At 35.0% G+C, this 26,349-nt stretch overlaps 1 protein-coding gene across 2 annotated transcripts; it reads left to right on the forward strand.

Moving 5' to 3' along the window:
• The first annotated feature begins 49 nt into the window (after window positions 1-49).
• On the forward strand, window positions 50-26,204 carry sp3 (phosphatidylinositide phosphatase spermathreecae). Of its 2 annotated transcripts, none has more exons than XM_076130401.1 (18): window positions 50-249; window positions 437-822; window positions 2,841-3,125; window positions 3,558-3,742; window positions 6,092-6,203; window positions 7,678-7,750; window positions 8,103-8,295; window positions 8,842-9,007; window positions 9,651-9,812; window positions 10,182-10,252; window positions 11,304-11,442; window positions 12,070-12,197; window positions 12,698-12,866; window positions 13,898-14,060; window positions 14,495-14,601; window positions 16,051-16,174; window positions 17,931-18,727; window positions 18,979-26,204. In XM_076130401.1, exons 1-18 carry the CDS (start codon window positions 153-155, stop codon window positions 19,081-19,083), a joined length of 3,462 nt encoding a protein of 1,153 aa, XP_075986516.1. In that variant the 5' UTR covers window positions 50-152; the 3' UTR covers window positions 19,084-26,204. The 2 variants fall into 2 exon arrangements, with proteins under 2 accessions (XP_075986516.1, XP_075986517.1); XM_076130402.1 differs by having other exon boundaries at window positions 11,304-11,427.
• The last annotated feature ends 145 nt before the right edge of the window (window positions 26,205-26,349 follow it).

Genomic DNA, 26,349 nt, shown 5'->3' on the forward strand with positions numbered 1-26,349 from the left:
ATGGATCCCACTTTGAAGTAGTGCCAACATTTCAGTAATAATAGTCTGCCCCTTCCCCTTTTCATAAATGTCAAATCTGTGCAAAATACAACAATAATAAACACGATGAAATTAAATCAAAACGTAGTGTGCGTGTAATATAATAAATCAAAATGGAATTGTTTCGATCGGAGCTGTTTTATATATTCGTCAGAAATGAATCAAGTCTGTGGTGGAACAGGCTTACAGGGGCATTTTCTGTGCGATCAGGTAATTAATAAAAATCTTTAAATTTTTGGCAACTGCAAGGGTATTTGACCTAGATTTTTATGTAAAGATGATCTTAAGTAATCTTCTTATTTTTTTGTAAACTTAGATTCTTGGTTTTTAACATTTTGACCTTTTATTATGCTATTATAAGTGACGCATTTTACTGATCAGTAATCCATTGTTTTAGCATGGGACCTATCAGATATCGAAGACATCGAGTGTTTAGGTATCACTGATGGGATAATAGGCAAAGTGGAGCATACCAACATATTCGAACCTCGTCTTATGATAATAAAAGAAAGTGCTCCTGTGGGTACCATATATTTTCATCACACAATATATAAAATCAAGTCAGTATGCTTTCTGAACATGGGTTCAGCAAACCAGGAGGTGGATCTGTCTCCGTGCACAAAACATGGATCCATGAACACCATGGCTAGCTCCAATAAGTCATTGAATAAGAAAATGGGTACAAGATTATTTGAAAATTCAGCTTTTTTGAACAAGACCGTTGGTGCTGTGAAGAATGTGAGCAACACCATCAAGACGACGACGCAGCAGGCTGCCACACAGGTAACTATGTGTCTATACTCTTACTTTTTTTTATCCATTCATTATTACTTACCAATCAATAGGGAATCACAATTGTTTAAAAAGTTTGTATTAAGCTGAGAATTAACTAACTTAAAATGTTTTATGTTGTTGTGCTTGTGATCTAAATAAAAGTAACAAGATACAGCCTATTCAAAGTATAAACTTAATTTAAATTATCTGGCAGGCTTTGGAAACAATATTATAGGTATTAATAAAATAATTAATTTGCAAATCAAAAAATCTACATCCAATGAAATAATCAGACAGTAAGGAAAAAAATATTACTGTTATGACTCAGTTTTGCATACACTCCTTTTCAATTACACATACCAAATTCATAAATGATTTTTTAATCAATTTAGGCATTCATTTAATGTTTCATATGGACATACATACATAATATGTATATAATCACACCTTCTTCCAAAAAAGGTAGGCAGAGGCCAGAGAATGCCACTTGGAATACCAAACTTTCTTCATAATTTTTGTTTCATATAGACTGGTTATTTGTGTTAATTGTGTTATAGTTTTACCTTTTAATTTTGGTGTACCTAATAAGTAAATTTTGTGGTAAGCTGTGAATTATGGTTAGTCTAAAATATGAGTGTTATTTTTCAAGTGCCTACAACTTTATCAGTCACACCTTTTACAAGTAATTGATGAATCATGTAATATTCATGAATGAATTTCTTTTCGTAGTAATTGTAGTAATAATATTGATGACTTATTACCATATGAATATAAATGGTAGCTACATGTAGTATGTGTGATATTGTATGACTGCATGCCTTTAACTATTTTGTTTTTTTATTTAAAAAAAAACAGTATCAGCTCCACTTCTTCTTCTTCTTAGTGTGTCGATGGCAAACAAATTATAATATTAATTTAAAATAGTGTATGACACTTTCTGTCTTGCTATATACTGCCAGCCCAGTATTCAGCTACGTGTATAGCGTTTTCTGTACAGCTCATAGCTCCACTCCTTAGCTGGGAAAACATAACTATAAAACTATCAATCAACATCAATTGTATTCATATTTCTTATATTACTAGTTAGTATAGGAGTACAGTAGCAGAATACAGAGTGCTGTTTAGTAATTGCTAATTAATATTCAACCTAAATTACTTTAAAAAATGCTTGGAAAATGTTTTAACTAATATAAAGTGGTTCAAGGCCCTGACTTAGTAATATTCTAAGACATGACTCATAGAATAGAAGGAAGGTAGTTTCAACAATCAATCAATACTATTGTAGTGCACTATAAATGCTAATATAGGTACTTTATACAAATTTTACACCTTTTCCTTGTTTTTATAATAAATGTAGTAATTGCTTAGAATATAATAAACTAGCTGATTGTTATAATTTAATTTATTAACAATGGATTTATTTAAAATTCGTTTAGGTAACAATAACAATGGTCTACAATTTTCCTATATATTCAAAGCAGTGAATATTTTATCGAAGTTTTTCTGAAATCTCACGTCATTGTCGAATGGAAATAAGCACACTAAGGCTTACAGCTTGTGCGCCGAAAATAGGCCAGGTGTGTTAATCATTCAAATAGGTCAAAGGCAAATGCTAAGAAAAGAATCAAATATTGATCCCCTCAATCTGTCTATGACCTTAAGCTCTGCACTCACACACAGTTTTACTCGAAATAATGGCTTAATTCGAGTTCTTTTTATCATAAGGGCGCCTTTAAAATGTGCGTTTTACAATTCAACATATTGATTGATTTACTATTTTGTGAGTAAAATTCTCTTAGCGCCGTATTTGACTATAGAGATTTTTTACAAAATTAAAGCTTTGAAAAAAGTTAATCAGCCTAGCCAAGCGACGACACCAAGTATGTGCAGATGAACCCGATCGGCACAAGCCGAACAAATGGACGAGTCGGTTTTATTGTTCGACGAATATAGCTGAACAGAGTATGTGTGTAGCAAGCCTTACTAAAGAATCAATCTATATAATACAACAATTTCTCATTCACCAGGTAAAACAATCAGTGAAAAAGCAACGCGACCCGAAGCTCGCCGAGCGTTTCGAGAAACGCCTGGCCGATGAACTCACGAAGATATTCGACGACTCGGACAGTTTCTACTACTCTCGCACCCTGGACTTGACGAACAGTCTGCAGAGACAGTACGAGATTGAGAAGATCCTGGAATCTGAGGAGGGAACTGGGAAACCAGTGGTTGACATCACCAAGTGGTGGAAACATGTTGATGACCGGTTCTTCTGGAATAAACATATGCTTAAAGATATTATTGCATTGGGGGTGAGTGTGATTACGAATCATTTCGTATTTCTTTAAATTTTACGTTTTCAGAGCCAAACCCTGATAATATGCTAAGTAGTGAATACTACACGCATAGTGATTTTAATGCTCAATATTGCCTTGAAAAATAGCAGTTTTATTGTTTTCGAAGAATATTCGGAATTACGCTGCATAACATAGTTACCCAATAGGTCCAATGCCAAAGTTACAATTCGGGAATTACGCGCACTGCATTGTTCAATATGTTTGACTGCCTGTTGTACCTAAAGTGGGAAGTGGGCTTCTCTAATTTCTATTCAAATATCCTTTTCGCTATTACATAGAACTATTTATTATAAACTGCGAAACGCGATCAGATTTCATACTCCTCTGCCTACGTCTTCGGATATAAAAGACAAAATATTAACAAAATAATCTCGGATCTCGTTCCAGAGTCCATGCTGTGACCAATGGGTGTTGCCAGTGATCCAAGGTTACGTGCACCTGTCTCAAATAGCAGTGGAGCCGGCAGACGCCAACCCGCTCAACACGGAGTCGCTGACCAACGCGAGCTCTTGCGACGAGACCTTCACGCTCGGACTTATATCTAGGCGGTCGAGGTACCAGGCTGGCACTAGGTGAGAATTCAGACATACTTTTAAACATAGTACTTTAATCTGACGTTGTGTATATGAATCGTGAGTTTAATTCCCACAAATTATTTGTTCTATCTACAAATAATTGTTACAGGAGCGATATGAGAGCCAATCTTAGTGCAGGAGTTGTCTTTTGTAAATTAGAAATAAGAAATAGAATAAGTATAAGAATAAAGTTAGGCTGGTGTTCTGTATTTTGAGTACACAGAGAGAGTAGCTTGGTATTTAATAAATGTGATTACTAGAAGGAAAAATAAATACATAATCGAATTTGTAATATTTTTTCGTGTGAGGATAATCGCTTTCAATACTAGAAATATTTTTGATTCATTTTCCAGGCTTACACCATTTTCAATAGAATGACGACCGAATGCCATGAATCACTCACATAGACAGGAATGTTATAAACAAATTATATTCTAATGTACTATCGAACCAACTGAATCATGACCCATTTTGCCGATAATTCGCTTGACACCGTCAAAGCAGTAAGAATTTCATATCTTCGTCAAAGTTGCACTTAGGACATTTTAAACATGAATACGACGGTGTTATGATGTATCTACGACTACAGACAACTTTGACCTTTGTTATTACAGTACTAGATACATTTTCGATAAATCACTCTTAATTTGAATCTAGAATGTTAATAATCTCTTTTCACTACGAAAAAATCAATTTGTGTCAAATGTCAAATAGCATGTCATTTAGAAATCTGTGGAACGACTAGGGTTACCACTATAGTCATTGCTCAGCAAACAGTATTTGCCAACGTTAAGCAATAATACGTTTATTTTAATTTCTAAAGTAACCAGTTCAAATTAATTGCGATATATGTCACTTTTAAAATATTGGTAACATTTTTAATATATATGTTACTGTAAAAGCCCGAACTGTGATAAATCCTAACATTTTCCGGTAAAACCTAAGATTTACCAACTTTCAATGGTAAAAGTCCGAACGTTCTTTTATTTCGAACTTTTACCATCATTTAATTGGTAAATCTTAGGATTTACATAATGACACGGTAAAAGTTGATAAAGTCATATTATAATGTGTTTGAGCCGTAATATAATGATATTGCTAGGGATATAATTATATGCTGTAACATAGTTATAATGAGATTTTGAAGATGTCGCCGGAGCCCCGCTTCGCGGGGCTCCTCCTTCTGGGTGGTTTAAAAAAAAATAACCACGAAGGCTGAGGTGGGAGCTTCGCTTCGCTCGCTCCCACCTCAGCCTTCTAACCTAACCTACCCACGTCGGTTTGCCGAAACTCCTTCTTTATAACTATTAACTTACTTTATATTACCTACATTTACCTGCCCTTGAGGTATATCCTAAGATTTACCAAGTGAATAGGGGTAAAAGTTCGAAATAAAAGAATTGTTCGGACTTTTACCATTGAGAGTTGGTAAATCTTAGGTTTTACCGGAAAATCTCAGGATTTACCACAGTCCGGGCTTTTTCAGTAACATATACAACTCATGTCCGACGTTTGTGCGACAGGTATGTAGTTCGAAAAGAAAAAGTAAGTTTGTTGCAATTTTTGTTAAGGATAACACATTTGAATTTATTGTAGTGCCTGTATAACATACCGTTTTAACTGTTACTTTTTTCGTTGAGTTTTAAAATGGGGTTGGCAATTACTGTGATTTTAGAAGTCGTTTTTTTGTTAGTAATTTATTTCTATGTTTCCAAATTTATTGTAACAAACGACTGACGTTCCTTTATAAAGAATATTAAAGTTGCGTTTATAATAGAGTTTAAGTCAATGTTTTACTAAATAAGGATACTATTGACCAAAATTGTGTATCAATTCCTTAACCGGGTAATAACTATGCTGGTTACCCTATATTATTTTAATTTGTATGGTTACATTATTTCCTGTAATGGCCGATTTAGCCATGTCCTGAGTGGGTGTCGAACCCACTCCTGACGCGTTGCAGTCGTAACATCAACCCACTACGCCACGGAGCCTGTTGAAAACGATAACAAAGCATTATTGTATTGGCGCACAAAGATTTGCAATAATGACAGATAACAAATTCATTACCAAGGAAACGTTGGTTCAAGCGAATTTGGACCTACGTGTATGTAGACGTGTTTTAGAAAATGAGCACATGGTGGGTCATGATTCAGTTTGTTCGATAGTACCTATAACTTACCTACATGTGTTGTGTAATTGAGACTGTTAATGTAGTTAAATAAATAACATTAAATATGAACCGAAATCCAGCAATATAATAAACTAATCTGTCTTCTCTTTACAAAAAGCGCAATGTTTTGTACGAAATATATATAAAACTCATGTATTAATGTTTTGTTCTAGGTACAATCGCCGCGGTATCGACGGGACCGGCAAAGTGGCCAACTATGTAGAAACTGAACAGATAGTCTCCATTATATGCTCTGATAGCATACACAGGGCTTCCTTTGTTCAGGTAAACACTACATTTGTTTCTTTATATAAAAAAAGCCGGCCAAGTGTGAGTTGGACTCGCGCACGAAGGGTTCCGTATATCAGCTTTCTAGCCATCACGGTTTATGAGATACAGCCTGGAGACAGACAGCGGGGGCTTAGTAATGGGGTCCCGTTTACCCTTTGGGTATGGAACCCTAACAACTACCCCGCTAAAACATGTTTATTACGAATTTTGACGTAATGTCTAAACTTAACAGGAGTTTTGGAACTAGACACGGGTCTCTCGAAAAATTAAATAGGCAATAAAGCAACCATGTATTTTATAAAACTTTGCATCGGTTTTTAACCTTACTATAATAATGTTGATGAATTTTTATTATCTGTTTATCTTATCCGTTTCCGGAATTATTTGTAATCTACAGTAGAAATATGATTAGTCATACAATGTACTTAAAATGTATAGTGTTATACATCTGAATGTTGTGTTTCTTAGTAAAAAGAAAGGTTATGTCAATTATATAATTGACATATTGCAGTCAACATAAGCCAGGAGATACAGAGCGTCTACAAACGCTTTTACACACTCCTCTATTACATATAGACTTACTCTTCTAATAATATTTTCTGTAATAGAATACATTGTAGTACTAAGTATACGCTCGCATGAAATAGACAGGAGTCGTTCAAACGTGCACTTTTTGCGTGCAAGCTTACGAGCTTATACGCTCGAAATACCTCTGCAATATTAACGTCTAATAAAGTATTTAAATACATGGATAGTAAATATGGTAATGGAATTGTCATTAATAATACAGTCAACATAATTCAAGGCAAACAAAATATAATTCAAAAACTTCGTTTAGAACTAAATTATAACTTGATTAAAATATGACCACTTTTAAAACTACTTTTAAACTAACAGTAAAATATGTATAGTGCACATATTTTATTGTTAATTCCATACAAAAAGTGCGTGCACCGACGCGTGACTTAACAAGTGAAAAGTAACACAGTACCGAGTGTCAGATGTAATTATAATTATACAAAACAGCATTTTGTTTAACTCAAGTAATTGCTGTTCATTTCGTAATCTATTGTAATTGTAGTGAGAGTTGAAGTTATTAGAGTATGGGGTTGTGAAATAGTAATGTGTTTATTTATATACAACTGATGACTATAATGTTTTCAATTAAGTTTTTCGGGTATTTTTTTTCCTGTGTTTATTGTTAGGATGTCAGAGAATATAGAACTGGTGTGACTATATTTCCCTGATCTTTCTTATTGGATTTTTAAATTAAAGCTTTTAGTTTTTGGTCCTTTTATCCCTATAATGCTGCGAAACGAATTCACCTTGTCATGTGTCCACAATCACGCCCTCAAACAATTTCGCTACAACTAAATCCAACAGTCAATGCAAATAATGATATTATTATAGTCAATATAGTCATTGACCTATAATATGTGAGGGCCTATAAATGTATTTTCTTCTACAGGTGCGCGGATCAGTACCAATATTTTGGAGTCAACCTGAACTAAAGTTTAGACCACCGCCGCGCCTCGATAAAAGTTTGTATTTTAATCGCTATTATTTTTAGTAATGTAATATTAGGGCCTGTTATCCAATTTTTTGATGGAAAGAAAAAAAATAGTATATAGTATATTATTATGTGTAAATGTACGGGAAAAAATGCCGCTGGGCATCGTCGCTCCTGCCTACTACCCGATCGGCGATGGAATCCCTACTACTAACTACCGGATCGGCACAAACCGAACAAGTGCAGTAATTGTTTCGGGTCGGTTTCGTTGTTCGATAAAAATTGCCAAATCGAATATGTCTGTAGCAAGACTAGGAAGCCTGACTTTCAAACATATCAAAATGTTATTTTTTAAACTGGCTGAAAATGTATTTTTTTATCAGGTGAAGATGAATCTCACGTGGCATTCACGAAGCACTTCACGGAAGAGCTGAAGATCTACAAGCAGGTGTGCGTGGTGAACCTGGTGGAGCAGCAGGGCCGCGAGCGCATCATATGGGAGGCGTACGGCAACCACGTGCTCAAGTACAACAGTCCAGACATTATATATGCTACGTTTGACTTCCATGAGTATTGGTGAGTTGAAGATATAAGTAGTATGTACTGTTGTTAAAAATTGAATGTTTGTGAGATAGATGGAAATAAACACTGTGTGCTATTTTAAGTAAAAGCGACTATAAAGATTTTAATAAACTTGTGTACCTATATAAAAAAGTCGCCTGGATTACCATTTCATACTTGAGAAATTATTCCATAGAGACAAAGTTAAACAATTTCAGTTAGCTGTAATGAATTAAGATTATTTTGGTCGTATTCTTGTTTTTGCTTTACTACACCAGTTTGGTCTTCTCCTTGCACACATTGTTATATGGAGATGACCGCAGACCGCACACGACAGGTAGTTCATGTTCCCCCGTGGCAGGCATTGTTTCTTTAGAGTCCTTAATATCCTTAAGACAGATTTCTACTACGAGAGCAACTGGTGCGTGTAAAATCGCTTACAGTTCGACGTTGTGCTAGTAGCATTTCCGTTAAAGGTCTTGCGTTGCCGACTTTTGCGGTCTACATTCGTGTGTGGGATATTATTCTTATGATAACTATCGTTGTCTATAATGTTCCTAGTCGCGGCATGCACTACGAGAACGTGAGCATCCTGATCAACGCGATCGCGGACGTGATCGGGGAGATGCGCTTCTGTTGGCGCGACGATCGCGGACTCATCTGTACGCAGAATGGAGTGTTCAGGGTGAACTGCATCGACTGTCTCGATAGAACTAATGTTGTACAGGTACATACATTTTACTAATTACATAGTCTAATATATAAAATTCTCGCATCACAGTTTTCGTTGCCATACTCCTCCGAAACGGCTTGACCGATTCTCATGAAATTTGGTGAGCATATTGAGTAGGCCTGAGAATCGGCCAACATCTATTTTTCACACCCCTAAGTGAAACAATTTTTTTTTTAAATTTATATGACAAAACTACGTTTGCCGGGTCAGCTAGTAATACTTGAAGATTAACCATATTGTTTGAGCTTGCTTATCAAAAGGCGTTCTAGGTTTCTCAATAGGGCTAAATAATTTTGGGCATGCCTATTATCTTTTGGAATATATTTATCGGCTACAGTACACACAAATTGTGGCTACTAGATCCAATTTTCTGCTTTTTATTCATATTACGGATACGTGTACGTGCACGTATATGTTATAATCTATGAAATTATGAAGACATTAAGTTTTCGTTACGTACTTAACCTATTTGTGGCCGCTTAGATATTTTGATATATAGATTATAATAAAGATACGTCAATACATGCATTCGAACCGTATAAGTTTAAAATTTTGTTAGATTTTGTAACATTAAATTATCTTCAAAGTCAAAAGTAAAATATAGTAAAGTAGTTTACAGAGTGTTGTTAATTTACAGACGGCAATAGCAAAGTACGTGTTAGAGCTACAACTGTGCCGGCTAGGGCTGGGCACGCCGGGCTGCGGCCTGCCGCCGTCGCTGCGCCAGGCCTTCCTCACCATGTGGGCTGATAACGGAGACGTCGTGTCCAGGCAGTATGCGGGCACTAAGGCGCTTAAGGTAACTTGAAAACACTAGACATTTAGGTCTATATTAATATATTCTACTTTACAATATGTCCTATGGTACTGTTGACTTGAAGAAAAACTATCCTGCGATATGTTGGATATCGATAACTGTGATTATACTTTAGTGTGCTTGATGTTTCGGCACACACGTTTAGGAAACACTGGCCATGGTATCACAATTTTGTCACAATTTATGTGTTAAGAAAATATATTATTATATCAGCGTCTCTTACAAATTTCAGGAGCTAAGTATGACGTAATTGTCAACCGATATTATCGAAAAATATGCCAACACGTAATTGTTATAGCGCTTCTAAACTTAACTAACTGTTTAATTTAACAACCAATTTTCTTTTCAAAGGGTGACTATACAAGAACAGGCGAAAGAAAATTCACGGGCATGATGAAAGATGGCGTTGCGTCCGCTAACAGGTATCACAACTATATAAAAACAATCTTTATATATTTTCAGGGTACAAAAAACAAAAGAGAAATAACATTTTTACAGATTCATCATCTGCAATTTTAACGACGCCATAACACAATGTGCCATAGACATCTTACTCGGCCAAGAGGTCAATATGGCGGCCATAGAGAATTTTAGTCTATGGCACGATATAAAAACTGCATCGTTGATGATCTATGAGAATGTGGACAGTGACCGGCCAAAGTTAGAAATGATGCCAAGTTATTTTGGACATACTTTGACCAGTGAAATGTTGGGCGCTGAGATTGCTTACGGAGTGGGGAGGTCAGTTTGATTTGTAACCTTTATGTGTGACCTCCTTCTCCGATGAGCCTTCTAACCGCTGTACTATAGGCGCTTTTTTATTTACTTTGTTTTTTTCGCGCGCTTATATCTATCCTACTAATACAAGTAATATCGGCGCTTTATTGAATAAATAATATTTTTTCATCTCGTACAAAAAAACATAGTTCAATGCTTTTAACATTATTATTCTGTTATGTCATTATTCTGTTTTCTTTGCAACAAATAACGGCACCTAATTAACCTTCTTCAGTAATTATACACTATTTGATTATGTTTATAAATATTCAGATACAAAATAGAAGCAATAATAACAACTGTTTTTGTTAATAAAGTAATCTGAAAGTTACTTATTAACTAAAATATTAGGCCTTTATATCATGAACGTATACACTTATACGTATACGTGCACGTGAGTGCGTGATTATAATATTTACAATACTACAATTTTACGAAAATTATAAATAGTTCACAAAAAAGTTAGTAAAAATATTAAAATATAACATAATCTCAAAATATCTATAAACGATGTCGCCCCCGGTTTCTGAGTTACGTTTATCGATAGTTCATCTATTAGAATAGCGTTTAAACTCATATAAAAGAAAACAAGTTGAATAAATTAATGTGCCTCAGAAACCGGTCATCAGACACCTAACATAACACAAAAACACCCCAATTCCAAAACGTCCAAAGTCCACATACAATTTGTTTCAGATACTACCTTTCAACATTCAAAGACGCGCTCCGTCAAGTGGCCATAGACGTGATGACGGGTGAATCTCGCACTATACCGGAACAGCTGATCGGACCCGAGTGTGGACGGTGCACCTCTGTGAAGGTTCTTATGTTTAATGTGCGTGCATGAATTGCTTTGTGTAGACCTTCGTCGTAGTTTCACTTACGCATAAAATTTCGTATTTTTCTTTAGAGATCACCTTATTTATCCGATGTTTGGTGGCTAATACCCCTATAGCAAAGTAATAAAAATGAAATTCTAATGAATCTGGGTAAATAAATGTGTATCATATGTATATCATACTCGATTTTTTATCCTTTTCGAAATGTACTAAACGGATTAAAGTAATTCATCTACTAGTCTTTCAAACTTCCGAACTATCAAAATTTACAGTAATTCGCTAAATCTATTATTATGCTCGAAATGATGTTCCTTAATTAGTTGCTAGAAACCTTCTTTAAGTAGCGTCTTACCAAATTGACATGTGGAAATTGTATCACTCTTAGCTTTATCTTTCGTATATGTAAGTATATACCAATTTTGGCAATATCATTGAAGTTTATACAATCATTTTCTTAAGATTTTATTTAGACCAATTTTTCCTTATAATTTAGTGACAAGAGTACCATGAATTTAAATAACCGCCACTTTTTTTTTACTAATAATTCCTTCACAACACTTTATAAATTCTGCATATTAGGTTTTGTTTAGTGATTATTTATAACATTGTGTATATGAACCCAGGACAACGCGGAGGTGGACACGGCGGCGATGGCGCAGCACGTCAAGTCGTTGATAGACGACTGTAAGAAGCTGCTCGTTGATTCTGAACCCGTGCTCGGATCTTGGGGACTTATTGATGCTGACCCTAAGTGAGTGCCATATAAAATATTACTATTTCGGTTAGATATAGTAGTCTCGTAAGTTTCGTCTGTATACAAAATTATAAGAGATTTAAGCTTTTATGTTAAAGAGTTTCGGTTTATTTTCGGGTGTAAAAGAATAAAAAACGGATTGACCAGTGTCTTTCATCTTCAGCTATGCCTTCTAAGGAGCTTAACTTCTTGACCAGAATGCACGTAATTTCCTTAATTGAAGATTCCGGCTACTTCAAACTGTGAGAATATGATATGTTAAATCGTGAAAAAAAAACTATTAGTTAACACTCTCTAAAATTACAACGACAAAACGTGATGGCTATTCGTAGATTAACACCATTTACCCAATCGATATCTTTGCCCAAAAATGGAACAACATAATAAAGAAAGAAAAAACAGAAATTTAACTTGTTATAGCCATGTTTAATTCGTAACCTAGATCATCACAATTACTCAATGAAAACCTGAAATGCATTAAACTTCTCTTCGTACAGTACTGGTGACCCTCAAGAGACGGAGATGGACAGCGTGCTAGTGTTAACGAGCGACGCGTACTACGTGGCGGACTACGACGAGACCTCGGACCGCCTGCTCGCCGTGCAGAGAGTACCGCTGGCGCACGTCACGCACATCGAACTTGGACCCTTTGATGCTAACTCCACCGTACGTACAACGAGAACTGTGATACCCCGGATTTTTTTATACTTTTGATACGTAACTATAGGTATAATAAAACAACCCTAATAGCTTATGTTTCAGATAAATAATTTAAGTTCACTAAAATGTGTTTATTTAACACTTTCCTTGTGTAACTTTTTTTGATAAATAAAAATATAGCATTTCTTCTAACATCGATAGTGAAGTAAATCAAAATACATCGACACAATTTCAACTAGATTTAACACCATAACCATACCATATTTTTTTAGTTATTAGTAACAAAATAATCTCTTCTATTTTATTTTTTAAACACAAAAAGCATTTCGTTTTTTTTTGTACCCATAATAGGTAGTAATAAACAAGTTATTCGTCGATTCGATAAAAGTTGTATTTTAGTAAAAAAATCTAATTGTACTTTATTGTATTTATTAGTGCGATATATAAAACAGGAATAAACCTAGATGACTTAAATAAATCTGTGTAATAATTTACGTATACATATAGCGTATACGTACTACAATGCATCCTAAATTCTTAAAGTTGATTTTACAGTAACGATAGAGTTATTGTATGCACCGAACAAGCTTCTAATTTCTCACATAAATGAATAATGGTTTCTGAGGTACATTTAACGGTAGTTTATCTATTCAATAGCGTTTATTTTATATGAGTTTAAACGCTATTGAATAGATAAACTACCGCTTAATGTACCTCAGAAACCGGGGGTTAGTTCGCCCGTTTGAAATGGCCCGAGTATAAACTTACATGTATTATGACGTCACTATGTTGTGTTTAACCTGGCTCAACCACTTAGCACATAAACGAAAGCAGCGACATTTACGCGCTTCAAATCCCCCATCGATCCCAGGCTCTTTCATCTGCCAAAACTGCGGTCGCGGCTGTCACTTCCGCATAGGTCTTTTAAGCCACGAAAGAAGATGTTACTTTGTAACAAATATTCCTCTGTCTGACGCCACCTGAATCATCTGCAATAGATGGACACAGGCCAATGATGATGATGATGTTGTGTTTAGATATTCAGCGTGGGTCGCAAGAGCAGCTCAGAGCCGGTGTACTGCATACGTATCAACTACACGGTGAACAATGAAGCGGGCTACTTCCACATGTTCAGGTCGACCACGCTGCGGTTCTTCAACAATATGGCCGTCGTTATCAATACGAGGGATGAGATGATCGGTACGTATACTATAAATGGGAAGCCTTTGCCCAGCAGTGGGACACTCAAACAGGCTAAGGAAAAGAAAAATACTATAATATATAGTTAGTTTACCCATTGCTGTCCCACTGTTAAGCAAAGGTTTTCTACAGTAGGCCGCATTGGCTAAGGTCAGATTAGGTACATCGGCATCACTTTTAGTACTGTTTCAAAATTTAAGCAAGATTTTAGGATTTTCCTTCGCCGTTTAACCGAGTGATAATGATTGCTTATACACACGTAATATCTAAAAATCGTGTCACTATTGTCTAGACACCATGTTGCGTGCACGCCCGTATACGCAAACGAAAATACGTCCAGTATAATTTAATAATGGTTTTATAATAGACACATTCTTATAGTTCAGACTAAGACGTAGAAGATATTTGTTATTAAATCGAAAGTTTTCATTTAGAATCGCTGCATTCCATCTGTGAATCGCTGCTAGTGGCGCGAGACGTCGCCAAGTTACCGGCTATACCCTTCCAGGATGGTGCCAAACTGGAGAAGAGGAAATCTAAGGTAACGTTTAATATTATAATACCAGTCAAAAATATCTATACTAATATTATAAAGCAGATGAACACGCTAATCTCAGGAACTACTGGTGCGAATTGAAAAATAATTTTACTTTTGGATAGCCTATTTATTGAGGAAGGCTATTATAGGCTATATAACTTTATTAGTATATAAAATTTTACAAACACGGGGAAAAATATGACCCGTTATCTTTTATGTGACGCAAGCCCCTTCGGCCGTGTATGATACCAGAGTTTGGTAACCAGTATCATGTGAAGAAAAAATGATCGTTGTAGGATACTGGTATCCAAGTAATAGGATTTATTATTTTTCTGATACCCTTTATTATGTTTGGTAACCAGTATCCAGTAAGTAATATAACATTCTGATGAAACCAACTCGGCAAAACTGTGATAAGCAAAAGGGTAGTTTCCCAACTCAATACTGAGATGAGAACCATAACTGGTTATGTCATTATCCACTTCTGGTTATATTATTGTCCTCTTTCATCCGAGTAAAAGCCATCGGATCGCATTCTGTACTGACGCTTATTGTAAACCCTCGCTTTATTGAAAACATACAAGGAAACAAGGAAATAGTTCATGAGTTTTGATTTTTACGACTTCATTTTTAACATTTAGAGTAACACTCACTGTACATCTATAATTAATTTTGTGGCAAAGCCAAAAGGTAGATTCGTTTGAGTAAGGTTTTTTCCTGCGGTACTAGCGATCATCGCTCAATAGTGCTCTTCCTCCTCTCTTCGTAGTGATAAATTCAATTTCTTTACTCATTTTGGACTACAGGCAATGCGGAAATATATAAATGCACATGACATCATCAGTTGCATACGAGGAGATGTTAAGAATTCACTTGTAATTATTTGATATTTTCCTGAGCTGATACTGGGTTACATAAAACGAAAAATCCCTATTACTTGGATACCAGTATTCTACAACGATCATTTTTTCTTCGTATGATACTGGTTACCAAACTCTGGTATCATACACGGCCGAAGCGACGCAAGCGAAGTTGCGCGAGTCAGCTATGTATCATATTCAGCACGTCATATTTCCTAGTTTCAGTCTTTCTCGTCCTATAATCATAACAACAGTCTTTTAATTTCGTATCTTACCCTTCCCCCTGTGTAATATACTAGCTGACCCGCGCAAATTCGCTTGCGTCATATAAGAGAGAATGGGTCATGATTTTCCCCGTTTTTGTAACATTTTTTACTGGTACTCTGCTCCTGTAGGTCTTAGCGTGATGTTATATAGCCTATAGCCTTCCTCGATAAATGGGCTATCTAACACTGAAATAATTTTTCAAATCGGACCAGTACTTCCTGAGTTTAGCGCGTTCAAACAAACAAACAATCAAACAAACAAACTCTTCAGCTTTATAATATTAGTATAGGTTATTCTCAACATTTGATTATCGTGTGGTGTGCAGGTGCACCCGGCGCACGCGTCGTCTGGCGGCGCGCGCTCGTCGCTGTACCTGGACCTGTCGCGCCTGCCCACGCTCACCAGGAACGTCAGCGAGACGCAGCTCGTCGCAGACATACGCAGCGTCGGTATGTTACTACACAGCACTACATGTAACAATACACTATATAATTCAAATAACATAACATTACACGTTTTTATACTTATTATACTTTGTGTCTGATCCGCAATATAATAGGGTATTTGACTATAACTTAATTAATAATAACTAACTTTATTAATTTCGTCTATTTTCAAACATAATGCATGCATACATATACATAATAACATAATGTAAACGAGCGTATCTCGCCAACAAGCAAAACAATATTTTGTATTTTTATATGAATAAATGACTTTAAAAAAAAACTATCAAGTCAGCTAGTCAATCAGTTTAATTAAGTATCCTATTGTTTACGTCAAAAGAATCATTCCACCTTGAGCATGATACTTCCCGGGTGCAGACATCTAAACATTTCCTTATTAATGACTCCCTCTCCTGATCCTTATCCTTATTGGGTTATTATCGTAAAACAAAAAAAGAAATTGTAGACTACACATCATATTTGTTCCATGTGAAGAATAACTAAAACAAAATGCAAGTTTAATTGCCAAAAAATAAGTAAAAAGAATCTCTCTCAATCGAAGACAACCATTCACAGAGACAGAGTATTAATATGGAGGGGAAACCTTTACCCAGCTGTGGGTTAGTATAGGATAATAAAAAATACTTTCACACTAGAGATATGCAAACAATTGTGCCGTTCCCGTTATTATACTGTCCCCGATAGTTGTCAAGACGCATCTATAAGAAGTAGAAACGGAGAAAAAAAAACTTCGAAAATGTGTAAAAGTATATACAAAAGCGCTTGGTTTCGCTAAGGTAAAACTGTAACGGAGCGACATAGAAAAAAATAAAAGATAGAGGCAGGTGTGCCTTTTTTGCAGATTCCGGCAATATATTAGATCGGGGTGATTCTTGAAGCCAAAGAGATTTTATTACAAGTTCATACATACTATAATGCGAAAAGACTTTTCCCCCGAGCTATTATACAACTCATTTTCGACAAGAATATTAGATTTGTCTTTTCAAGTATCGGGGGCAGTATAGCTAAGTAAGGGATAGATAGATAGGGGGTAGATAATCAATGGTCATGGCGGCTAGGCCCGCTGTACCTGTCGCCGGCGGCGCGCGGCGCGGGCACGAGCGCCGTGCTGCAGCAGATGCTGCGCCTGGTGTCGCGCCCGCGCACGCACACCATCCAGCTCACGCGCCGCGACCAGGCGCACGCCTCCGAGCAGACTGTTCGTTGTACACCTGTACCTTACTTGTTACTCTACCTTAGTGTATGTTGGTGTAGTTAGATCGTTGAATTATATTTGAATTTGAAAAGTTTTGATTCGAGTGCAAGTCTGCATTGTCTAATGCCCGCTTTCTGTGGCACATTTAGCGGTAGTTCATTTATTAAAACTGCCATTTTGATATGAGCTATTGAATAGATAAATGTACCTTAGAATCCGAGGGTTAGTAAAGGTATGAAATAAAAGTTTACCTTAAATCTCTTTATAATTTTCGAGACAGTCAAGATAAGCTCTAATCCACCAGTATTCTACCTCTAGAAGAAATTGAAATATGGCATTTAACATATTATATGACTAGTTAGTGCCAGACAAAGGAGTAGTTTATTTTCCCATCCTTTTCCTTCCTTCCTGTATCCATTCCATTGCTCTCATTACGTTACATTACAATATTAAGTAAACATTTTTTGGTATTGACTAATGTAAGTAAATAGCAACTTAAACTAGGTTATCTATAAATTTGATGATTAAAATTAAATATTCTAGGATCCAAAGCCCTGACCAACATGACGGAGCAATTCAGCAAGTTGAACAAACTAAGTCACTCGCTGAACGCACGCGCCCGGCCCAGCCTTCAGCTCAAGTTCGACCAGGGCGCCTCGCGGACTAAGAAAATATTCACGCTCGGACAAAACAAGAACGACGGCAAGAAGAAGGGCAGTCTCTCCGACGGCATGAGCTCCGACTACTCGTCCGACGATGAGAACAGAACTAACATCTTCGAACCGACGCTAGACAACTTCGAGAATACACAACATTATATCGGGAAAACTCAGAAAACTGACGCGGAAAATGACTGCGATTTGATCGAGAACCCGTTGTACTCGTCTAAGATAGAGCCGAGTGAAGCTCAGGAAGTGTTTGTGCCGACGGAGATCGTGACTAACGTTGATAAGACTGCTTCGAAGACGCCTGTTAATGTGAATAAGATCAATCCGTTTAACATTGATTCGTCTAAGACGCCCGAGATACAAGTAGACGGGGCGTTTGCGAAGCCAGCGCCGCCGAACTCTTTAGTACTGACGCAGAAATTGTCACATAGCTCCAATGAGTTGAACTTTGAAGAGAGTCAGCCGGAAGGTGTGAACTACCATCGTTCTAACTCTCAGCATGAGATCACTCTCAATATAGCTCAGTCTCACAGTGAGTCCGCTCTCAGACAGTTGAAGAACATCGCTAGTCCGGTGTCGAGTGCTACTAAGGATATGGTTCTGTCGCCGTTGACTAAGTTAGCTAAGGGCGTGCAGAATTTGGGAGCCAATTTGGATCCGAGGAAGATAAAGGTATGTTTATAAAAGTTATATTAACTGCTATACTCTATGCTTAATAGATGGTATTAGTTGACTCTTAAGACTAAACTAAAGTTAAACTGTTTGTTTAATCCTATTCAAAAACAGTAAAAAGAAATGTCTATCTAAGTTTTTTTTCAATCCATTACTGTCTCACTGCTGGTCAAAGCTCTCCTCTCAAATTGAGGAAGGGGGTAGGCTTTGATTCTTAAGATTAGTATCTAAAAATAATTCTTCTTTCCCAGGGTAACAGTGCGGCAGTGAAGCACATAACAGAACAACAGTACGAAGAACACAGGAAGTTACAGGAGAAATGGCGCGAATGCAACACGCGCCTCGTGGCGCTGTAATACCAGTGCTACCAACCACACCATACAGTGCAGTGTTGCCAATCACACGACACAGCGCAGTGTTGCCAGGTGACGCGTTCTTTGTACCTCCAACGAGTTCGTATACCCAGTGTATTGTTTTCGTTTAATTTACGAATGCACAATATAAATACAATATGTATTAAATCGGCTGTTAAATGCGCCTCTTTTCCAACCGTTCAGTATTTAGTAAATCGCGTTACAATAATGATGATACGAATAGTTTGCAGGGTTATAATGCGGTCCTTTAGAATTAGGAGATCATAGGGCGAAATAATTAGTATCCAACACTATTCCCTTCTATTATAACTTCCTATTAGTATTTAAAACAACTTTCCATCGTCCTTCAAAGACTACTCGACTATTATCTCGAATTTTCAACTAGTCGATTTTTTGACTCAGTACTTTAAACTATCAGCTAAAATGTATAATGTTTCTGTAACGAAATATCGCTTGTAAGCTTACATAGTACGTATACAGCTCAATAAATGTTTAAAATAGTGCAAAGTGTCTATTATAAAGTAATGTAACATGAATAGAAGTAAGTATACTGGGCGGAAATACTCTGTGTCATTACGAATCGTCAGTATATGATCAATGAGCATATAGCAAATAGCAAAGTGGTTAAGTTGGTCGCTACGCTGCTACCAATGCGACGGGAGGTTGTGGGTTCAATACCAACACGGTACACATATTGGTGTGATCCACACGTCATATTTATTTCAGATCTGATTGTAGTTTGTGTCCATGGTTTACCTATAATAATAATAATAATAAATTTAACCCATTACTGTCCCACTGCTGGGCAATACTGCTGGGTTAGGCCTTGAGTCCACCACGCTGGCCAAATGCGGGTTGGGGACTTTGCATGCCCTCAATAAATGTATTAAACAAATTTTAGGCATGCAAGGTTTCCTCACGATGTTTTCCTTCACCGTTGGAGCATGTGACAATTATTTCTAATACACACATAACTTCGAAAAGTCATTGGTGTGTTGCCTTGGGTTCGAACCTGCGACCACTTGTGTGGGAGGTGTCAACTTATACCACTCGGCTATCACTGCTCTTGTATGTCAACCTATATGTTAGTAAAAATCCCCGTGACAAACAGCAACTGCTTAGGCGAGTTCTACGGTAATTCACACCTCGAAAGAACTTATATGAACGCGCTCGTAACATAAATAACAGTAGGAAATAGAAAAAGATAAAAAAGTGCTGCAATTTTACCGTTTATCTGTTCTCTATGTCTCATACAATCAACAGATATGTTCCGCCCAGTATACAATTATAGCTGATAGTTTTTAGCATATCGTAATGAAAACGTTGACTCCAATATAATGTAATTTTATTAGATAAATATTATAATGATAAATTGATGTTTCACTAGTTTTATAATATTGACATTCCTTTAGTTATAGTACGATTAAGGCCTCATTATTTTAGCTAATAGTATTTAAATTTACGTGTATATTCATCCGATACTTATTATAAATTTCACTATTTTTAAATAAGTTCTGATTAACTTATCTGCTGGAAATATAATTTTATAATACAGAGGGTCTTAAACGCGATTGAAAATTAAAGATATAGCTTATTTGTTTACCCGACGTTTCGATCGTATTGTATCGACCGTGGTCACGGGCTGACTTTTAATTTTCAATCGCGTTTAAGACCCGTTACATTATAATATTATGTGTACAAGTCGCGAGAGTTTAAAATCGTTGAATATCTGGTGGGATTTTGACACTTGTATTCATACATTATTATCTGCCAGATTGGTTATCCATAACTTATTTATAAGTTGTGAAACACACCCTAAGAGTATTCAAAAATATTTTGCTGTAAATCGTTCTTCAAACTTATGTGTTACATACATATAGTCACAAACAAAGTATTTATAAAGTATAATTCTGTATTTTAATGCCCACCATTTTTTGATAGAAGTTCCTTGGCGTGTATTTACATAACGTATTATGTAACGTACACAAAATAAATATATTATATTCCAGGCTAAGAACGGCTCAGTATTTTTAAGCAAAGTCTGTTAAAGGAATTCAATAGTGGTTAAAATGATGGTAATACTTTAACAGGCTCGAATTTCGGGCGTATACGTGTACTTAAGTATACTTATATGTGCGTATAAAACCTCGTTTTATACAGTAAAAGAACTAAAATACTTTCTTCTAAGACAGGCATTTTTTTTACGGTACAAACAAAAAATTATGTGTTTAAACAATCATACTTATACAGGTTTATTTCAAAGGTAGCAATGTTTTATTGCTTTTGTGTGTTGCATATAAGTTATACGCAAATACGCCCCAAGGAACAAAAACAAATATTTCTCGATTCAACCATTAAATACCAAATATTATAATAGCTTATATTTAAGTAATACTCGGTCGATATCTCAGTATGATTCAGTATTATAATTATGTATAAATTGTCTAGAAGTAACATTCAAAATCGTTAGTTTTATGCTGGTGTTAGTTGTGATAAAATTAATAGATTTATAGCATACTTTCAAAAATATTTGCTAAGGAACTTTACAGCTTTTCTCACTCCATTGAAAAACCGGAGTTATTTTGAGTATAAAGAAAATAAAATCGTTTTGAACTTAGCACAATGTATTTGCAATCTCAAATTACCCGTTTTTTTATTTTAGTTCCGATTTATCCCACCAGATGGCATTAATAACTATGTAACAAATATTTTTGAAAATGTGCTGTGTGACTTTGATAAAATTGTCTCAATTGTATAAAAATAAATAACTGTATGTTACAAAATTCCCGTGTTAAAAGCTTGTAAATGATATCCAATGATAGCCGATCACAATTAATTATTAATATAGCTATAGACATCATGCACCAATTTATTAGAAGAAAATTTTATTAATGTATTTAAAATTAAATAATTAGCCTTATTTTTACAACTTCTGGATAACTAACAGATACTTTATCAGAAGGAATTTTGACAATTGTTTTGATATTGTCATTCTATATTTCATATCAGGCGCCCATAACCAGTTGCGTTCACTCGGTAATGATCTGTGGGTTAAGCAAATTTGGGCGCGCTCATTCCATAGATGGGTGACCGCATAGTGGTTTTTGAACTGGGCGTCTCCGTGCTTCGGAGGGTACGTAAAATGTCGGTCCCGGTTGTTGTCAATTAAGATAACAGTCGTTAAGCCACGTCAAAGGCCTTCGAGTGGCTTGAACAACTTTGACACTAGGTTGACCACTAACCATACGGTAAGAAGAAGAATTTCAAATAAGTTATCTGTTACTTATTCATTAGCTGTGAAACCGGCTTTAATTGTAATTTTTTAATTAAGACTTTCATAGTAAATATTTCGTTAGATTTTTCGAAAAACTGTTGATACAATTATTTATTTCTTAACTCAGATATATAACCGATTCTATAATATATTATTATAGCCAACAAATTGCTATATTGGCACATATAATCTTGATGATATATTTTCGCGCACGTTTACGATATACAATCGCAAAGCCTGAAAAATATACTGTTTTAAATTTTCAATAGTTATAAGTCGTGATTTGATACCTTTCTATGGATTTCGAACTAAATTCATGCATGCCAAAATATTATGATCTACATGACATTAAGGTCCAAGACGAACTAGCGAAGTTGCTCCGAAAATACTGAGAATTAATCAATTGAAAAGAAACCTTAACTTCTGTGACATGAGGTTTAAAATATAGCAGCTTAATAAAGCGCTCTTATCGATCTTTGGCATGCCGATTTAATCCACATGTCTTAGAAGTTAAGGTCTATTTCAAATTGATCTATTCTAGCATCTACGCTGCGCCTCCGCCTTTTTTGTGTTAGGCTCTACTGTCTTACTAATAAAGATTTTGTAAGGTCTGATTAGTTATAGGTACAGTGTTTTGTCTTTTTCACTCATATACAGTTTCCAATATGGTTGAAAGTGACAAAACACTGTATAACTTATCAAGGTGTATGCGACATTTGTTAGCAAGCCAGTAAGATTTAGGTACATATTCTGTTTGTGATTTAGTATCGGTTTTCCTCTCTCATATTAAGGACATAGATCTTGAGCTCTAGGGAACAGTTGATAGGTGTATTATAGAGTTCGTGAATAGGTATGCAAAGAATGCCTTACTATAATAAAACATGGGTGTATCGATATTTTGTAAACGATGTTTTGGCATCGATGGTTTTAGGATGAAAGTTAGGCGATTTGATTAAATTTGCAACTTAAGTGTCTCATAAAGTAAAGGAAGGCCCTTTACTGTTAATGTTTAAAACACCGATAGTTTTATTTGAGGCATCGATACATCTATGTTTTCATTATGAAGTTTGCATCCGTATGCATGTTTAGTGAGCCTACTATAGCATAGAATTCCATACATACCTTATTCAAGCACTGCTTATACTATCTTTTCTATAATGCCTTCGAGAGCTCAAGATTCGTGTCCCTATAGTATTAACAAAAAAGTGAGAACGAAAAAGTATTTTAATAATTCCATTTGATTTAGAAATAGTACTAATTAATTAGTAAAATTATTATTTATGCAGTGATTTAGTTCAATGGAATTGTGCGGTAGTTCCTTAAATATGCAGAATATAAATATTTTAATAGTAAATATACGAATTCTTAGATTCACTCATTTCATGTAAAAAAAAACAACAAAAATACTTAACCTTTTTTTTAAAGAACGAATGTGTGTATGTTCCATAGATAATTTAAAAATAAATAGTTAAACTATGGATTATAACTGGCCAGCTTCATGTGTAACCTGCAGTTTTAGGCTTAATTTAAAACAGTAAAGATGTGTTAGAAATAAAATAACATCCAGTTTCCTTTGAGGACTAATGGGGAAGAGTTTAGATGCGATAGGTAATAGGCTTTTGTATTAGGGCGCGTTTATGTAGACGTGGTTTATAACACGTAGAGTAAACAGAAAAATTGTGTTTCTTTTTTTATAAATGAAGGCGATGAAGGAATGTTTGACGACATTTTGGAGAACATAAGTACTAATCTAATCTCAATCAAGCAAAAATAAGATCCAGTGCTGTGTAAAAGATTAAATTATTGTTATTAAATATTTGTAACAATATGTAAAAGGTTTCATTTTTGTATCGAAATGTGTAAAGTGATTGTCTTCTAAAATCTTAACTCAGAGAAATACTGTGTTTTCAGGGATTATTTCTAGTTACATTATATTAGTCTTTTACATTAAAGAGCAGATGTTAGCAGACTTACGTCTCCATAAACGCGCACTTAGTTTCGTGTTCGAGGTAGAAAGTTGTGGCTTGAAATGTACGGTAGTCAACTGGTAATGAATAATAAATATCTAGTGTTATATTATTGTACTCAAACTTTAGTCAATTGCTTCTGACAATACCGTGTAGATGATGTATGGCGAGATGTTTGGGATTTAACCGACTACAAGAAGAAGAAAGTTCTCAATTTGACGGTTTTTTGTTTTTTTTTTTTATTTTAATCCAAGACAAAAATTATAATTCACTTCTAATAAATATTTCATATTCCGGTTTGTAATCGAATATACCCTTTGCTACACCCGCGCCATCTATGTCTACCTTTTAATTATAATAAAAGTTTTCACTGCTCACGTATATTAATAAATTGAAATATGTTAAAAACCACGTACAGCGATATATATCTGTGACACTGAATAAAGTAGACATTTTCTAGTTAAAACAAGATATAACCGTTTTCACAAAATAGATAGAGCTTTGCGACTGACAAAAATATACTGTAACTTTCTTAATAATAAACATTGTGTAAGCTTTGATTACTTATAAAGAGTTCTGTCAGTCCCAATCAGTTTTTAAAACTGAATATAAATGAAACAGACAAAACATAAATAATCGAAGCTAACGCAACGTTTACTAATAAGACAGTAAGATAAATGTGATTAGATTGTTGGAATTAATACAATTTGGATATTTAGCAATATAGATCTGGTACACAGCATTGTGATAAATACTTAAAGCGTATCTCAATTTTAAGTGACACTTAAAACTTATGCTTATTTCTTTATGAAGCAGATATTATTTTAAGCGATTTAAAATTGAGAAATGTTTCAGTTTACATTCACTTTGGCAATTGCAATGTAACTAACATAAAAAAATATATATAATAGGATACGGGAATTAACGCGAACACGCATTTTAGATTGGAATGCTTAACGTTTCAGCGCAGGTTACAGTCGCTGTGGTCGCAGGCTGACTGAAATACTGTCTTAATTCCCGTATCCTATTATATATTAGACATGCAAGTTTAAAAATTATGTTTAAAAAAATATACCAAAAGCAGTTTGTTATGAAATAGTACGAGTAGTTGTGTTAGTCCAATGCTCCAATGTAGCAGAGTTTGGGCTTCAATAGAAATGTTTTGACGAATTTTAACGTAATTTTCACATTTATAAAACAGATAACCGATAGATTATAAAACGGTCTTTTAACATGTTATTAGTGTGATTCAATGGCTAAAAATAAAATTGTATGATTTATGAAGCCCTGTTTAATAATTTCTATGTAAGTGTCAGACAACTTATTGATAATTTTGACAGTTATAAATTTCTTGTAACTTTATTCAGCAGTTAAGTTGTCTGACGGTTATTTATTGAAATTAAACTGGCCCTGAATTGTATGTGCGTTTTGAAAATGTGCTTCTGTTCTACCTTATTCCGTACAAAGCCTTACTGTTGTAATTTGCAATAATGTTTAATTTGATTGTGAAAGAATAAACTGTAAAAGATTTCATGAAACTTTCAAAACTTGAAGTGTGACAGTACAGAGCATACTCGTTAGTACAAATGGCTTGATGGTTTTTTAAAAATCGAATCTGTAATTTATTGTTCTCTGACGAAACTGATGGAAATTATTTGTGTCGTGTATGTAATTGAAAATGTACAATTTTACCATAAATTAGTTCGTGTAATAACACCTTAACTATAATAATAGCCTAGCTATTATTATTTAATTTGAAATGCAAGTAAGTTAAAACAATCATGCGTTTTGTCTGTGATTTATTTATTTACAGATGGTTTATTATTTATTTATTTTAAAAACAAATAAAAAAATGCTTTTGATGTTTTCTTTTATTTTAAATAAACACTCTTGTTTAAGCTTCTACCCCTTAAAAAAGGTTTGGTCCTTGTAGAGAATAACGTTTAGTGTTCCAATTAATAAGGTGCATAATACTGAAAAAAATAGGGGAAATGGAGAGATACTTCG

Source organism: Anticarsia gemmatalis, chromosome 24, assembly GCF_050436995.1.
Source record: "Anticarsia gemmatalis isolate Benzon Research Colony breed Stoneville strain chromosome 24, ilAntGemm2 primary, whole genome shotgun sequence".
Lineage (NCBI taxonomy): Eukaryota > Metazoa > Arthropoda > Insecta > Lepidoptera > Erebidae > Anticarsia > Anticarsia gemmatalis.

Coding starts and splice junctions, on each gene's coding strand:
- sp3 (XM_076130401.1), top strand. CDS start 153: ATGGAATTGTTTCGATCGGAGCTGTTTTATATATTCGTCAGAAATGAA. Junction 3,126..3,557: donor AAGATATTATTGCATTGGGG/GTGAGTGTGATT, acceptor ATCTCGTTCCAG/AGTCCATGCTGTGACCAATG. Junction 10,253..11,303: donor GGCGTTGCGTCCGCTAACAG/GTATCACAACTA, acceptor AATTTGTTTCAG/ATACTACCTTTCAACATTCA.